General features: G+C 59.5%; 1 protein-coding gene across 2 annotated transcripts; it reads right to left on the reverse strand.

The window, feature by feature from the left end:
- Positions 1–4,562: 4,562 nt before the first annotated feature.
- PPRC1 (PPARG related coactivator 1) lies at positions 4,563–14,530 on the reverse strand. 2 transcript variants are annotated; one of them, XM_072340835.1, is made up of 14 exons: positions 14,464–14,530; positions 12,156–12,296; positions 11,895–12,047; positions 11,585–11,701; positions 8,902–11,470; positions 8,559–8,612; positions 8,204–8,264; positions 7,929–7,996; positions 6,943–7,723; positions 5,809–5,988; positions 5,615–5,678; positions 5,305–5,426; positions 5,075–5,226; positions 4,563–4,891 (listed from the first exon to the last, which is right to left on the reverse strand). In XM_072340835.1, exons 2-14 carry the CDS (start codon positions 12,213–12,215, stop codon positions 4,788–4,790), a joined length of 4,485 nt encoding a protein of 1,494 aa, XP_072196936.1. In that variant the 5' UTR covers positions 12,216–12,296; positions 14,464–14,530; the 3' UTR covers positions 4,563–4,787. The 2 variants fall into 2 exon arrangements, with proteins under 2 accessions (XP_072196936.1, XP_072196935.1); XM_072340834.1 differs by lacking the exon at positions 14,464–14,530 and adding an exon at positions 14,199–14,446.
- Between the last annotated feature and the right edge of the window lie 1,368 nt (positions 14,531–15,898).

A 15,898-nucleotide genomic window follows, 5' to 3' on the forward strand; every position in this document is an offset into this window, starting at 1 on the left:
ATCCAAACGTGGCACAGTTGCACAGCTGAGTGAAGAAGGCACTGCGAAGTAAAAAAGACACCCTTCAACAAGTGTAAGTTGTGGCCAAAGATTAAGCAGGGAAAATCCCCAATTCTGGCAAGTTAAATAAAAAAATCCTCCACACATTCGGGCCAGCCAAAATCATTTTTGAACAGCAGCTTGCTAGAAACAAGATGATTGCTAATAGAAACATGTTTTATGCAGTGGGAGGAAGGCTACAGGGAACAGAGGGCCCAACAGCAAACTTTGAGGGAAGGACAGCCAAAAGAGGCAACTGCACCAGAGCCTACAATTAGGAATTAGCCGCTAGCCAAAGCAGTGCGAGGGAGAGTGAGCAAAGACAAAACTGAGCCCCCTGCTTCGGTGACCTTGCTCCTGCATGGAGATGTTTAGAGATGTTGATAGAGATGGGGATTAAGGGAGCAGCTGTCCATAGTAGCAAGTGATGCTGGCTGCTGCCACCCCTTCCCCCGGTTGCTACTGGCACTCCGGAGATCCTGTCCCGCTCTGACCTACTCCTTTGATCCAGGCCATTAATAGCACTGCCTTCTTTGGAGTCTGACTCCAGCAGCATCTGAAGGACACTGACTTATTCATTGTTCCCTGGTGGCAGCTATGGTTCACTGCCAGACGCATCCTGCAGGTCCCTTTAGTCACATGAGACACTTGGCAGCACCGTGGTCCTGTCCACAGATGAAAATGGACCACAGTGATCTGGCTGTCCCATAGGCAGGCTTCAAAGCCCATGGAAGCTCAAGCACAGTCTGAACTAGTTCCTCGTGCATTCACTGTGCATTTCCCCAGAGATTATGATCTTCTGTCATACACTCAACTTGTATTTTTAACCAACCAAGTGCTTTGAACCTACACCAAAATCAACCAGAGGCAACAGAAGTGCACACTCCATGTCCCACTGCTGGGCTGTGTCCTGAGATGCCACAGGCAGACCTCACCTGATCCATACATCTTCAATGCACAGCACTGTGTGTGCACTGTGTGCACCTCAGGAGACCCGAGATGGGCTGTAGGCGTCCTGCTTGTCAGTGTATCTGACTCACACTGCCAAGCACACCCTCTCAACCTGCATGGCTTGAGCTGCTAACTTTGCTTTTTCAAGCCTGTGCAACCTTGTTGTGGCAAACGAGTGTCATGCGGGAATCCCTTTGCCCCCAGGTGCTTGGCAGGGAGCCCCTTTCTTCAGGACAAGTCCCAGCTGTCTCTAGGTAACAGAGCAAATGCATTTTCTGCTGCTTCTCCACACGCTTCCTGTCTCTAAAAATAAGCTGTTTAAAGATGCAGTTCCCAGAGCTCACCTGGGTGTGCAGCCTGAACACAGTGCCCGTAAGATTGTGATTTCACAACCTTGCAGCTCACCTCCAGCCACGCTCAGGTCACCCCACGTGGCATTTTCCCATGGGCTCGTGGGCCTCCCCAGCGTTATGCTGGGGGATGCTAAGCCCATCTGTGCCAGCAGCCTGTGGTTCAGTTGTCACCTAAGCAGCATCTTCTCAGGTTAAACCAGAGACACCATGGCGTGGTTGTGTCCTCAGAAAGGGCAGCAGAAGGGTCCTGGCTGGTCGTTCTGGGGCTGGCTGCACACCAGCCACGGCCATGAGCATACACTGTGCTGTCTCTAAGGCTACAAGAAGAATACAGAGCAGAAATTGTGCAATTACGGGAGCCTTTAATTTCCCAGTGAATGCCAGGCAATAAACAGCAGCAGAATGGCAGGGCTCAGGTATCCAACAAAAGAGAAGGCAAATTTCCTTATCGATTTATCACGAAGCAAAACACAACGTTATTTCAGCTGTGGTTTTAGTGAGCAGCGAGGTTGCCCTGGGAGCACTGCAGGGAGGATTGGGCACCCACCACTGCACACAGAGCACTGGGGAGGGGGACCAGCCACAGGATGGGCTCAGCAATAGGGTTTTACCATCACTCAGTAGAGACACAAGGAGCAAAACTCAGGGAAACAGCAACGAGGAAGGACATTTGCTAGAAAGCGAGGAAATGGAAGCACTGAAAGAATAAAAAGACCCGGCTGCGCTGAAGGATGAATGTGAAACAGCAGCGTGGATCTTTTGTGAAAAAGGAATGGTGTGATGCTCGGATGCATCAGACAAGTTATTTTTAGCAGAGACAGAAACATTATCAGCATTGCGTGAGGCACTGGGAGACTTCTTCCAGAATATCCTTGCAGCTCTGCATCCGGGAAGGATGAGCTCCACTGTGCACAAAGACTGTGTGGATACTGAGACAGACCAGCAGCAGCTGACAGGCACACAGCCCGTGCTGCGGCTCCTGGCTGGCCAGGTGCCCTGAAGGAGGTGCTGCTTCAGCCCCAGGCCTCCAGGTTTCTGTTGGTCGATGTGAAGCTAAAGAAATAATCATTCCCTTCTTAACTAGCTTCTAAGAGTGCTGAGGTACTCCTTCTTCTGAAGCACCAGAGACCAGTGCTGGACCCCATGCCCCAGTGCCCCCAGCATTACCCTCTCAGAAGTCTGCTCACACGAGGCTTAGCACTACTGCCAGATTAGGGTCAGGAGGGAATTTTCCTGGACTGATGCAGCAGTGACATTTTTTGTCTGTTTTCCTTTCTTTTTCTTTTTAAATACCTCTCCAATTTCAGGACTATTTCCTACATCCTACACCATTTCTCTCACAAATTCCTTGCTACCACCAGACTGCAGACCTGATGGCTGCTTGCTCCTTGCTTCCTGGGACATCACAGCTGCAGACTTTTCTGTAGGAGGACTCAAAAAGCATCAGCAATACCTGGGGAGTGGCTGGAGCAGGCAGTCAGTTTAGAAGCACCTACAACACATCCATTGCATCCTTACACACAATTGCTTACGGGATGGCCCTGGAGGACTATCCCAATGTGAGCAAAAGGACACAGAGTGTCTACAAAGCAGCTGTAGGACTGAGCATGGAAATGAACCTTTCAGCTGCCCAGATTTAAAGCACACACACAACTCCTGGCTGCCCCCCCAGGGCCAAGTGGGGACCTGGGGTGAGTGGTGTAGAAGAGCAGAGATGCTGGAGCCTCAGAATAGGAAGAACATCCCTCATAGTTCTTTGGGGACCTCTGAGCTTGGTGGGGGGCAGCCTGAACCCCAATGACAGAGATTCCAGAGGAGGGAACCAGAGCAGACCATGAGGGGTTCTGCACAGTGTGGTTGGCATCTGTATGTTTTCAGGCTGAGCATCACAAGTTGGGTCCTATCAAGCTTGCCCACCCCCCTATGGTGATGTGGGTACTTGGTCCTGGGCAACACACACCACCAAAGGCCCCGAATAACCTTGTCTGAGGAGCCTTTGTCACCAGCTGGGCAGCAGGAAAGCACCTTTCTGCAGCTCTCACAACCTCCACAACAGACTTTAAATCAATAACCCCAGAACACAGGGCCAGGTTATTGCGAACGGAAGCCATTAAACTGCAACACAGGAGGATAAAGCCAGCCTCCAGCACTTGAAAGATTTATAGGGCACAACAGCAGGGTGTTAATTCTTTTGGCAACACAAATGCTTTCACACCCACTGCTTTCCCTCAGCCACAGGAGCAGGAATGGGGGACCATGTGCAGCAAAGGGACGTGCATGCAAGGTGATGCTGTGCTCATGGGGCTGCCTGAATGCCCAGCAACCATAGGGGCCAATTCTCTCTCAGCCACTAGCACATAAGGCTCTGCTACACACATCTGGTTGTGCCTGAAGAGCCCCTCACTCAGCAGGGTGCACAGGCCCAGCCAAGGGCTCTGTAGAGCTGCATTCCTCATTGACACTCCTATGCATGCAGCCACCTCCTCAATTTCCTCCCTGGGCAAAGTCCAGGGCCAGGCAGGGTGGGAGACTACCCCAGAGCCTCACACCCCACATACCTGGGATACTAGGAGGACCCCCGCCCAGAGCTGAGCCATGCCTCATGCCACCCAGAATGCAGACAAGTTCAAGGCTTTGCCTCCCCAAAATCCACGTGCTTCCCAGAGGCCCAAGCACACAGTGGTGAATCTTGTGCTCTCTGCTCATCCTGTGGGGTGCAGGTGGCTGCAGCCTTTCTGCAGTCACAGCCTCTACTTCGAGGGACAAGGTGTCAAACCCCTCTCCCAGTGAGCAGGAGCACAACCAAGCAGCAGGCTGGAAGGGGTCACAGTACCATCCCTGCACACGTGCTCCCCAGTGCTGCTGCCATAGTGGAGGGCTGCAGTGCTCATATCCCATTGGAGCAGCTGTGCATGGGGATCTTGTACTGCCCCTGCGTGGCCACCACGGGAGGTGCACGTGGCCCCAGAACCTACAGATAGCCAGAGATGGAGAGGCAGAACCCATTCACCCCAAGTTAGGCCATTTAGGGGCTAACATGAGAACCTGAGTACCTTGGTGACCCCCCTCCTGCCCCAATGTCCAGACATCTCAAACCCAAGGAGCGCACCGCGTTAAAAGGTATCTCCTATACCCTCCCCTATCCAAGGGCCAGACCCAAGGAACCTCCTGCCCACCTTGAGCACTCGCAGGGTCATACCAAGGAGACAAGGCAGAGCTGGGTTTGGGCATCCACATTTATTACATGGCTCGGCAAGCCCGAGGCTGCCACTCACCTAGGCCCTTCCAATTAACGGGAAACCGCCCGTCCTCCTTAAATATTGGTTATAAAACAAATTTTTTTCCTTTTTCTTTTTCTTAAAAACCTCATCTTTCTCTCCATTCTTTTTTTGTCTTTTGTTTTTGAGTATAAAAGCAGGGGCGGGTGCTCCGCCGTGCTTGCTGCTACCTCCGCAGGCTGCGCTGTGCCTGCCGCAGCAGCGTGTCGAAATCCAGCGAGTCGAACTTGCTCTTCACAGGGGCTGGATCAAAATCTTCTCGGTTGGAGTCTGGAAGACACGGGGAGAGCCTGCCCTGAGCCATAGGGGTGCTGGCACAGGTAGAGCCAGACAAAACCAGCGCTGGTCTGGGAGGGGATTCAGGGAGGGGTGCAGGGAAGGATGGGGCTGGGGGGGATCCAATCACCCACCCAACACACACATGGGTAGGAAGGGATCCAGGGTGCAACTCACCCAGGTCAGCATAGTTCCTTCTGCAGAACTGCCGGCGGCCACCAAAGCACAGGTCAAAGGGCTGCTCATCTGGACGCCGCAGCTTGTGCCCGCTCTCAATGGCGGCGAAGGCCTCCTCAGCATAGCGATAGGTGACAAAGCCATAGTTGTCCCTGCAAGCAAGGAGATAAGCATGAGCACAGTCACGCCATCCTCTTGTGGAGCTGGGAAAGACCAAGGAGAGCTCTTACCCCTCGGAGCGGAAGTGCAGGGTGCACTCCTCAATGTCCCCAAACACTGAGAAGCGGTGCCGCAGCTCTGACCGTGTCATCCTGCTGGGGATCTTGCCAATGAACACAACTCGCCGCTCCTCCTGCGGGCAGGGGCACCATCCTGTGAGCTGATGACCTAGGGAGCCCCAAATCCAGCTTCCCAGCCCCACAACACATCCAGCATTCATAGAACCATCAATGATGGAAAAGACCTCTAAGACCATCCAGGACAATCACTGACCCACCACCAACGTACCACCCACTAAAACACATCCCTAAATCCACTCACTATTGCACGTTCCTTCTGGAGGATCCTCTGCCTTTGGTAGTGGTCCTGTGCATCATAACTGTATCTGTAGAGCAGAAAACAGACTTGCTAGCTATAGGGTCAGGGAAGGTGTTGAAAGAGAGTGATCTCAGGAGCAGGTCACAAGGAAGATGCCTGAGGAGTAGGATCACCTCTGTGTGAATGGCCACACTCACCTTCTCCGCCTGTTACTCCTCCTGCAGGGAGAGGGCGAACGGGAGCGGGACTGCCTGCGGGAAGGGGACTGGGAGGAATAGGAGGATGAGGAAGAGGAAGAAGAGGACCTGTCCCGGGACCTGCCACACGACCCGCAGCTGGAACGGGAAGATGAGCTGTGGGAACATCTCGAGCGGTACCTGGAGGGGAAAAAGAGAGCAAGCTCAGCACCTCTGTCCAGCACCATGAGGCTCCATTCTGCCAAAGCACCCAACATGGCACATAGAATCCAGCAGTATCCTCAGGGTGAGCCTGGCTATGGAAACATCTGCCCATGTTTGCCAGAGGGTACCAAAGGCACTGCGAAGGTGCTGCTCCAAATCCCACAGCCAAAAAAGAGTAGGATCTCATCACAGAGCCTCTGAAGAGCAACATATGGGTATGGGGGAACCATTCAGCATGGCTGCAGCCAGGCAAGGATTCAGAGAATGTGGGGCTGCTGCACTGAACTCTACATGGCACGCAGTGCTAACACCGCATGGCACCCAGCAGCCGCCCTGATCAAGAGCCTGAGTGCCTCCAAACTTGCATTGACAAACCCAGGGCAAGCCCAGGGACTGCCACGTAACTCTTGGGGGACAGCAGGTCAGGTAGTATCACCCATGGGAATACTGACCAGTACAACGTCCAGGAAATGGGGCAGGGGGAGTCCCAGCCCAGCTGGGCTGAGTGGCAGGGACACATCCTTGCAACACACAGACGCACAAAGGCGCCAAAGAAAGTTACCCTGCAGTTGCCTCGATAAAGAGTGCAGAGAAGCAGCACAACAACAGAGCCAGATGGGCTGCTCCCCTGCTCACCCCCAACAGCTCTGCTGTGCCTGCAGCTTATCTCATTCCTACATTCAGGGCTGCACCACTATAAACACCTGCATTAATCCCAGAGAAAACACCCAGAAGCCAAGGCATAACCAAGGGCTCACACGCGTGCTAGTACATGGTGGGGCTCCGGGAGGGGCAAGGAGGCCTCGTCCACAGGTGGGACTCAGCCAGACCTCTAACTATTCAGCTGCTCACCCCTTCAGCGGGACCACAGGGAAACACCTTTGCAAAAGATCAGCCAATAGAGCAAGCTGACACCACTCTGCCACTTACCCTCGCCACCGCTTGGGCGGTGGGGACACTGACCGCGACCGGGATCGGGAGGATGAGGATGATGACGAAGACTCGCTAGCTCCATCCGAGCTGGAGCTGAAGGAGCGGCTGGCCCGGCTGCGGCCGGCCCTCCAGCTGCCTGCAGAGGGGCTGGGCGAGTCCTGTGGTCTCCGGTAGCAGCGCAGGGACTTCTTGGCAGTGACACGGCCAGGCTGGGTGCTAGGGGTCCACACCTCCTGGTCCCGGCAGGGAGATGCAGCCGGGGACAGGAGCACTGAGGTGGCGGGGCTGTCACACCCGGTGACGGCCTTGCTGGGGACATTAGTCCGATAATCCAGGGGGGTCGGGCAGGCAGCCCCCGGGGACTCCTGGCTGGGCCCCGCTGCAGCAGCAGGGGTCGGTTTGGGCTGGTCCAGCGTCCGTTTGGTTAAGGAGGAGATGGGCTTGATAGTGATGTCCCGGTGGTGTTTGACGTTCCAGCGGGAGCCGCTCTCGGTGGCGGGGGGCTGCGTGCCAGCGATGCTGCTGTTGTCCAGGCGTGTCACGCGTGGGATGCAGTAGTCATGGTCACCTGAGCAGACGTGGCTGGGGGCTGCACTGCCAGGCACTGGGGTCCTCCCCTGCAGCTTGCTCTGGGGCAGGGGCTTAGCTTTTGTGAGCTTGGCGGTTCTCTGACTCCCTTCCAGAGGTGCCGAGACAGGTGACTTGGTCTTGGCCAGCAGCGAGACAGTGGGCAGCGGCTTCCAGAGCTGGTGGGGAGGGGTTGCCGGGGGAGTGAGCCCTGCAAGAGTGGCACAAAGCTGTTAGGAAGGGGATCCCGATGAAGAAAAGAGGAAAGCATCCCTTCATTGCAGTCCACATGACTGGAGACCTCACCCAAGCTCCCAGCCCCCCTCAAGCCTTGGTTTCCCCTCCAGGCAGCTCCCAGCCCCACAAAAGCTCTTGCCAGGGCTCCAGGGGTTCCCCTCCCCGCTCCCAGGCATCACCTGCCACATTGGCCAGCTCGGAGGCCTGTAGGCTGTCTGGGGGCTTCCTCTCTGGCTGGGGCTCCGACCTGAGAAGGAGAAAAGAGTTCTGTCAGAAGCAGCTGCCTCCAGATTCAGAGACACTCGTACCCACCCAAGATGCCTGAACAGGCGATATCCGAGAGCTGCAAGGATGGACCTTGCACATCCCAGTCCCGCATCCCTCTGCCAGGACTGAACAGCCCAAGGCTGCCTCAGGGCTCCGTGTCGGGGCACACGGAGATCCCTGTACTCACCCAGCACTCCTCACTGGCTGCCTTTCCTCAGGGGGCTGCACAGGAGTCTCCTCCTTTTTAGCTGAAAAGAGAGTGGGTGGGTGAGAGCAGAGCTGGAGGGCAGCAGACAGACTGTGAATGTGGGAGAGAGGTTTCAAGGCATCCCGGCTCTCTGTAGAGCTTTTGCCTTTTTTTCCTGTCATCATCTCTTCAGCTGCCCCAGAGACCTCTGGCCAACTGACTCAAAACAGAAAGGAAACAAAGGCAGAGAAGCCTCTGGACAAGGCATCCATACAAGGTTATTACCACCTTAGGAATACACACAGCACAGGGACACAGAAGAGACCCTACAGGGGACAACATGGTGCATCCTCACCTTCAGACTTCTCGAACTGCTCCAGCAGGCTGGACAAGTCAGCAGCTTCAATTCCTGGACCAGGAGAGAGCACAGGTCAGTTTTGCCCGCCTTCACCACTTTCCCCTGGGCACACTTTGAGCTCCAGCAGCTCCAGAGCCTCCCACAGCAGGGATGGGAGCACCCAGTTCTGCAGTCCCAAAAGGAGCAGTTTAGGCACTGTAAGCCCAGCCTGTAGGCAATGAGGATATACAAGACAGCCAAACACACCGTCCAAGCCCACAGACCGCCACCCTTTTGCCACCCTCACCCAGCTACAGAGCAGTAGCTGGAAACAGTCCCAGCAGCCCTGCACCCCACCCACCGATCTCGCTGATGAAGGCCTGCACGATGTCCTGGCTGCTGTTGCTGTGCTGCACGGGGCTGATGAGAGGTTGGTGCCTCCATGGCCGCGCAGCAGGAGGCTTGCTGCTCTCCTGGCATGGTTTTGGTGGTGGTGCTGGAGCCTGGGTGATGGGCTTGTGGCTGGGTGGCTCCACTGGGGTCTTGTCCACTGGGGTCTTGGCTGGTCCCTCAGGCTCCTCTGTGGGGTAGGTGCCAGGGGACTCCCCGGCAGGGACAGCAGCAGATGATACTTCTGCAGGAACGACAGCCTGGGGGGCCTTTGAGTGCTGGATGGGGGCTGGAGGTGGGGGCTCCTCCAAGGGTTGAGTGGGAGCAGCCACATTTGGAGCTGGTGCTGCAGGAGGGACCTTGCTGGGCTGGGCAGCAGCACCCGACGGAGTTACTGGTGGCTGGGTGGGAGCCGGAGCCGAGGGTCCCTTGGGGAAGGAGCTCTCCCCTACCAAACGTGCCTGTCTCCTAGGATTTGATACCCTGCTGACCCCTGGTCTGGTCTGGCTGCCTGCAGTCCCTGTCTCAGTGCCTGGGGGTGGCTGCACAGGGATGGCTGGCAGCTCCGGGGCTGGGGGAGCCTGCCCATGCAGGAGGGCTGTGCTGGGGTGGCCACCAGCTGGGATGGAAGAGGCCGCTGCACCCTGCAGTGCAGGATCACCGTATGCCATAGGAGGCACGGGAGGTGGTGGAATGGGGATGCCTGGCCAGTAGGATGGGGGGGCCCAGCCCACAGGGCCATAGGGGCCACTGGGGACGAAAGGTGGTGGGGGTGGCAGGGCCGGTGGGGGCCAGGCCATGGGTGGGGGCGGGAGGCCAGGCATCATGTGGAAAGTGCCAGGGGGCCCAGCGCCAGGCGGTGGGGGCAGAGCATGACAGCCCAGGGGCTGCGGACCAAAACAGGGCCACGAAGGCACAGATGGATACATGGCATAACCACCGGTAGTGGCCAGTGGTGGCATCCCAGGGGGAGCTGCCCCAGCAGCTGGAGGCACTGCAGGTGCAACAAAAGGTGTCACTGGAGGTGGTGGGGCTGAGGCAGGTGCCAGAGCTGGGGCTGGAGCCGGAGCTGCAGCCGGAGCTGCAGGTGCTTTGCTGGCAGGAGGTGGCCCAGCAGGGGAACTGGCTGATTTCTCCAGGCTCTTCTGAGCACTGGGTGTCTCGGTGGGTGGGCGCGTAGGTGCCACCAGGCAGGGGATGTCTGCCAGCTCGGTGGGAGGCTCAGGGACACTGGGCCACTTGCTGGCTGCCTGCTTCTTGCTCTCCTTCCTGCTGCCCATGCTGGACTGGCGGTGCTGCATGCGCATGCGATACTCCCGTAGGCTCAAGGCCTTGGGCTTGGCCTCCTTGGGCAGGGTCTCACTTGGCTCTACTGCGGGCACACTCTGGGGAGGCTCCATGCCTACATCCTGCTTTGGCATCTCCACATCTGGCTGTGCAGCCCCTTTGTCATCTTGCTCCACTGCGCTGGGTGGCTTTGCTGCTAGCGACTCCTCCGTGGTTTTCTCCACAGGCGCAGCAGTCTCACCCTTCTCCAGCACCGTGTCTGTCATTTCTGGCTCCAACTCTTTTGGAAGCTCCAGGGGCTCCTTCGTGGGCAGGGAGGCCCCTGCCGTGCCCCGGGGTCGGCCACGTGGCCGTGGCACCCGCTCAGCATGCAGCTCCATCTGCCCCTCCTTCCGTGCTTGCTCCAGTTGCCGTGCCAGGAAGTCAGAGACCTGCAGCGAGGGCCGTGCTGCCCGCCGTGACCTGCCTGAGCGCAGCTGGTGTGCCATGCCGTCTCTGCCCGGCCGGCTATCTTCACTCACACCTTCCCCCACTTTCTTTTTCCGACTCTTCCTTGCCCTCTCACGGCCACGTCCCTTCTCACAAATCTCACGCTTGCTGCTCACTGCAGTCTCCATAGGGGTTTTGCTGTCCAGGGCTGCACATGAGGGGTCCTTCCCAGCTGGTTTCTCCTCCTCCCCCATCCCAGTTTCAGGTGCTGGATCTCCGGGCAGCTCCTCTCCATGCACTGGGATTGACTCTGTGTTGCTCTCTGTGCCCAGGAGTTGGGGTTCCAGGTCAGGGAAGCTGGGGGCCAAGGGCTGCAGCACCACAGGGATCTCCATGTTCTCACCCTCCCTGGGCACGATCTCCAGCACAACGGGACCATTCAGCAGCTCCTTGGCCACAGGCTCACTCTCGGGGTCCAGGCACACAGTGAAGGTGGGCAGGCAGTAGGGGTGCATGGATTTCACCAGCTCACTCAGAGACACATCACCTGTGTTGATGACACAGGGATCTTCATGCTCCTCCATCACCACTTCGGGTGCATTCACGCAGAACTCTGCAGCCTCCAAGCTGCTGTCCAGCTCTGGACTGGAGGCAGCCTCTTCATCCTCCTCCTCCCCGTCACTACGCTGCAGGGGGAGCTGCTCATGGGCACGGGGCCGCCCCTGCTTCCTCTCTATCCGTGGGGTGCTGCAGGTTTGCTTCTTTGGTGGTGATGGGTCCTCCAGGCTGTGAGCAATGCAGTCCCAAGCCAGGTCCACATCGGTCTGGAAAGGGGAAACCAGAACTCATGTCAGCTCCCAACACTTAGTGACACCCTCTCCCAGTTACAATGGGGGCATCACAACCCCAGCACCGCTCCTCCGGCTTTTCCTGCTCACCTTCCCAGCTTCAGGCATGCTGCCACTACTGCTGAGGGACCAAAGACCCTTGGGCTGCTCCAAGGCAGGGCTCTTGCACTCAAGAACTGGCCGGGATAAGCTGAGAAACTTCTGGAACTGGTGGAGACATGAATGGAGGATGAGGCACGGAAGGTACAGAGGTCCCAGTAACACTGTCATCTCACCACAGGTCGGCTGTGCAGCTGGGCATGGAGTTCCTGAACATCCTATGAACCCCCCACCCTACCAAACCCCACACCTGAAGGCCCAGAAGGACATTCTGGGTAGAAGAAGAGGTCCCACCACTCACCGAGGAGTTCTCCCGCTCCCGCAGTGAGGTCAGCAGTTCCGCATCCATGATGGTGTCGAAGGGGGACAGGGTCTCATCATCTGTGCTGTCCAGGATCTCCGTGATGGCAGTGAGCAGGGACAGCTCATTCTGTGCATCCAGGCAGGCCTTGCCCTGCAGGAAGAGCAGGAAGAGCTAGCTCAGAGGGCACCAGGGCACAGCTGTGGGGTAGCAGGGCCCCAGAGCGACCCAAGCCACCAATTGCCATGCACAGGGACCCACCTCGCTTATGGAGAGGTCCTCGATGATGGAGATGACGGATGAGTCAAGGTAGTTCTGCATTGTCCCCAGGATCTCCTCAGCCTCTGGGATGGTTTCTGCATCCAGCGACAAGTTCAGGTCATCCTCCTCAAAGGAGAAACACTGCGGGAAGTGGAGTAAAATGGGTCAGCGCTCCACAAACCATCACCACACATCTCCAAATGAACAAGAAGGTCAGAGGGCTCCACAGAAACCTTAATCCCTTTTAGGATTAAGCTTTGTGGGGAGGTTCACACCCCACTGCACAAAGCCCCACAACGCACTGTGCCACCAATCCTGGACCGCTCTCCACCATCACTGGCACCGCACTGCAAGCTCTCACCCAGCAGTTTTGGGACTGGTGAAGAACACTGAACGAAGCCCAACAGATCCCATGTGTGTCTGATAGCACGCTGCTCACGCTCAGTGGGCTGGGGAGATGCATGCTTCCCTCCTGCGCCCACAGACCGTCACATGCTCCTTTGGCTTCGGCTGTCAGCACTTCAGATAAGCCCAAAACATTATGAAATGTGCAGGGCTCAGCAATGGGAAGCATCCAGCTGTCACTACCAGGGCTGGAACCATCACTGCTCTGAGCAGTCTGTGCTCATGACCCAGCACCAAAAAATGCTCCTCACTACTCATCCCCAGCACCCTGGGTCCTCCGTCCTTCCCAGACCCCTGGCACATTGGGGTAAGGCTGCACCACAGCCCCGGCCAGCAGCAAAGGTACAACGTGGGCGTGCTGCCGGCACGAGACAGTGTTTGGGTTCCTGCTTGCAGATGGGCATTGACAGAGATAACACAGACAGGGACAATAAGCGCCCCAAGGACAGAGCCCTGGGAGAGCTGGCCAGGAGCTGCCGTGCAGCCTTCCTCCCCCAAAACACAGCTGAAACCTGGATGGGGAAGCCCAGCCCCACACTCAGGGATCAGCCCTATGCAGCCCACTGGTGACACTTCCAGGGTGTGTGGAGGGAAATCAAACGCTCTCACTCCCAAGTCCCTTTCCAGCCAGCAGGAAGGCCATCTCCCAGTGCTCCCCAACTCCTTTGACTCAGCGCCTCGCCAGGAGTCCCACAGCCCTGAGTCACCCGCGTTCCCCGGGGACTCCCTTTGATCCACCTGGTGCCGGGCACCTCCTCCTGCCCTCGCGTCGGGGCGGGGGCACAAACCCGCCCGGCCTGCTCCCTGCAGAGCCCCGCTGCGTCCCATGGCTGCCTTTAAAGTCATGGGGATGCTGAAGAATGAGTACGGGTCCTCAGCACGCCGCACCAGGCATCACCAGTGGGAAAGCATAGGATGCCCGCAGCCCCAAAGCGAGAGCCAGAGTACACTATGTACAACGTGGGGTTCTCGCAGGTACCAAAAATCACGGGCACCGCGGGAACGTGCCCACGAGCCGCTCACCCCGCAGAGACACGCGTGTCCCGGCTGCGCCCAGGGCAGGGCGCGGAGCTCCGGCGGAGGGCTGAATAGTCAGGGCACGGCCACGTCCAGCGACTGTCGGGGAGCGTCGCCCGCCGATACGGCGCAGTCTCCGATGGGCGTTGCGGTACGAAGGACGGGGGGCTCCCCACGGCCGCGCCCAAGCAGCGGGGAGGGGGCACGGCGAGGGGTCTCGGCGGGAGCCTGAGGACCGCATCGCGGACTCGGCGGCGAGCGGCGGGCTGCGGCACCGAGCCGGGCAGGGCAGGGACACGCAGCCCCCCCGACGCCCGACCCCGCCGAGCGATCCCCAGGAGCACGCCGGCCCCGTCCGCCCGTCCCCCCGGTACCGCTGACACCGCGCGGAGCCCGCGCCGACGGCAATGCCCGCACGCCGCCCCGCCGCGGCCACGGCAGGAGTCGTGGGGTCCCTCCGGAGACCCATCCCTACGGCCCCGGCCCGGCCCGGCCGATGCGGGCCGGCACTGACCCCGAGCCGCGGGGCCGCAACCGGCACACGTGGTGCCGCAGCCGCGGGAGCCGCCCCGGCCTCCACGTGTCACGGCGCGGCCGCCGCCGCCGCCGCCCGCAGCCTACCTGCAGGGGGCTGCCGGCGCGCAGGGGTGGCTGCCGAGAGGCGCCGCCGCCCGCCGGTCCCCGCGAGGCGGCTCCGGTCGAGGCGCCGCAGATCCCGGCCGCGGGGAGCACCGCTCCGCCCCGCAGCGCCGCCATCTTGGCGCCTCCACTCCCAACGCGGCCACTGCCGGGCGCGACACGTGACCGCCGGCGGCCCCACACTACACCTCCCGGCAGACACCGCGCCGCCCCGCCCCGCCCCGCGCGAGGCACGCCGGGAGCGCACCCCTTCGCCGCCGGCGCCGCGCCGCAACCAGCCGAGCGCCTGCAGGGTGGGGGCGGCGGCGGCGCGAGGCGGCCATCTCGAGAACTGGCGAGCGCCGCGGCTTCACCGCCATCTTTGTACGGGGCGAAGACCGAGGGAGCGGCCACACCCCGCGCGGCGCGGGCGTCACTGGCGGGAAGCGCCCGATAGGGGCGGGGCGCGCGCGCGTTTTCCCGCGGTGCCGGCAGCGCCGTCCACGTGGGCGCGGAGAAACGGGCCGGGGCTGGGCGGGGGTCGCTCCTTCACGGCGAGGGACTCGACCTCGCCGCGTCCCGGCGTTCCCCATTGCGTCCCTGCGAGCGCCAGGTGCTGCTGCGGAACGTGCCTTCGGTGGCCCCGTTCGTTCCCTGGGCCCTCAATCCGAGCGGTGTTGGGCCGCGCGTGTCCTGCGCCCAGCTGTAAGCCTGCCTGCTGCAGAACAATGCACGATGCTATCCGGCTACAGACAGCGTGCAGCTGGTACAGGGGATGCACACGAGTGTCACCGTGGGCTGTCTGGCTGTTTGTCCCTGTGCCCCGAGTTAAATAAAGCTCAACTCCTTTTGGGTGCTGTCAGCTCCCAGGGGTGTATAATTATACAGCTCCTCGGGCTGTATAATGGGAACCGACACGCAGTATGGATGTTTTCTGGGGAGCTGTGCTGCAGGACCCCCAGCGGCTGTCGTTGGGAGGTAACATCCTGGGCTCTCCATTTCTCCTGTAGGGTGAGACCAGTCTGGGCTGCGTTTCACTGTGGGATCACAGGCAGAAATGCTTTATTCATCCCCGTGCACAGGTCCCTTTGTGAGGCCTGGTCTGACACAGAGCCTCCTTCCTTCCCCCTGCCGCACGGGCCTTTGTCTGTGCCCACTCACCCTGTTTCACCCTTGCCTGCTGCTGGCAGCTTCCCCAGCAACGAGCAGGCTGGCGGTGAGGAGCTGCTCCCCTCCTCCCGCAGCACCTCCATCCAGCCAGGTCGCTCAGCTCTGCTGTGAGCTTGTGGCCCCGCGTGGCAGTAACTTGCCCTCCTCTCCCGGTGCCCTCAGCACCCCATCCCCGCACACGTCAGGGGCCGCTCAGGGCCGATCCCCGCATCACACGTGCCAGACGGTAACTCTGCACACGCGCTCCCCCCGCACCACAGCCTCCCCGCCCCGCCACGGCCCGCAGCGTGGGTGCTTTCCCGGGGCTCAACGGGAGCGGCCCGCAGAGGGGAGCTCGGAGCCACGTGACGCCGAAACTGGGCGAAGAAGGAGCGTGGATCGCACCCGGTGCAGGTGTGCGGGCACCGGCTCTTCCGGCGGTGACAGGGGCTGAGATCCCGCGGGCAGCGCGGTGCGGGGCGGCAGGGCGGGGAGCGGCCTTCCCCCTCGGCCGCGCCCTCCGGACGGCGCTGCGGCCCGGCACGGGGCCGGTC

Source organism: Excalfactoria chinensis, chromosome 6 (assembly GCF_039878825.1).
Source record: "Excalfactoria chinensis isolate bCotChi1 chromosome 6, bCotChi1.hap2, whole genome shotgun sequence".
NCBI lineage: Eukaryota > Metazoa > Chordata > Aves > Galliformes > Phasianidae > Excalfactoria > Excalfactoria chinensis.

Excerpts from the sequence above, each read along its gene's own strand:
- PPRC1 (XM_072340834.1), bottom strand. The coding sequence starts at position 14,333 with ATGGCGGCGCTGCGGGGCGGAGCGGTGCTCCCCGCGGCCGGGATCTGC. Across the intron at positions 11,702-11,894 it reads GGGAGCGGGAGAACTCCTCG|TTCCAGAAGTTTCTCAGCTT; the intron begins GTGAGTGGTGGG and ends TGTCTCCACCAG. Across the intron at positions 5,989-6,942 it reads CCGCCCAAGCGGTGGCGAGG|GTACCGCTCGAGATGTTCCC; the intron begins GTAAGTGGCAGA and ends TTTCCCCTCCAG.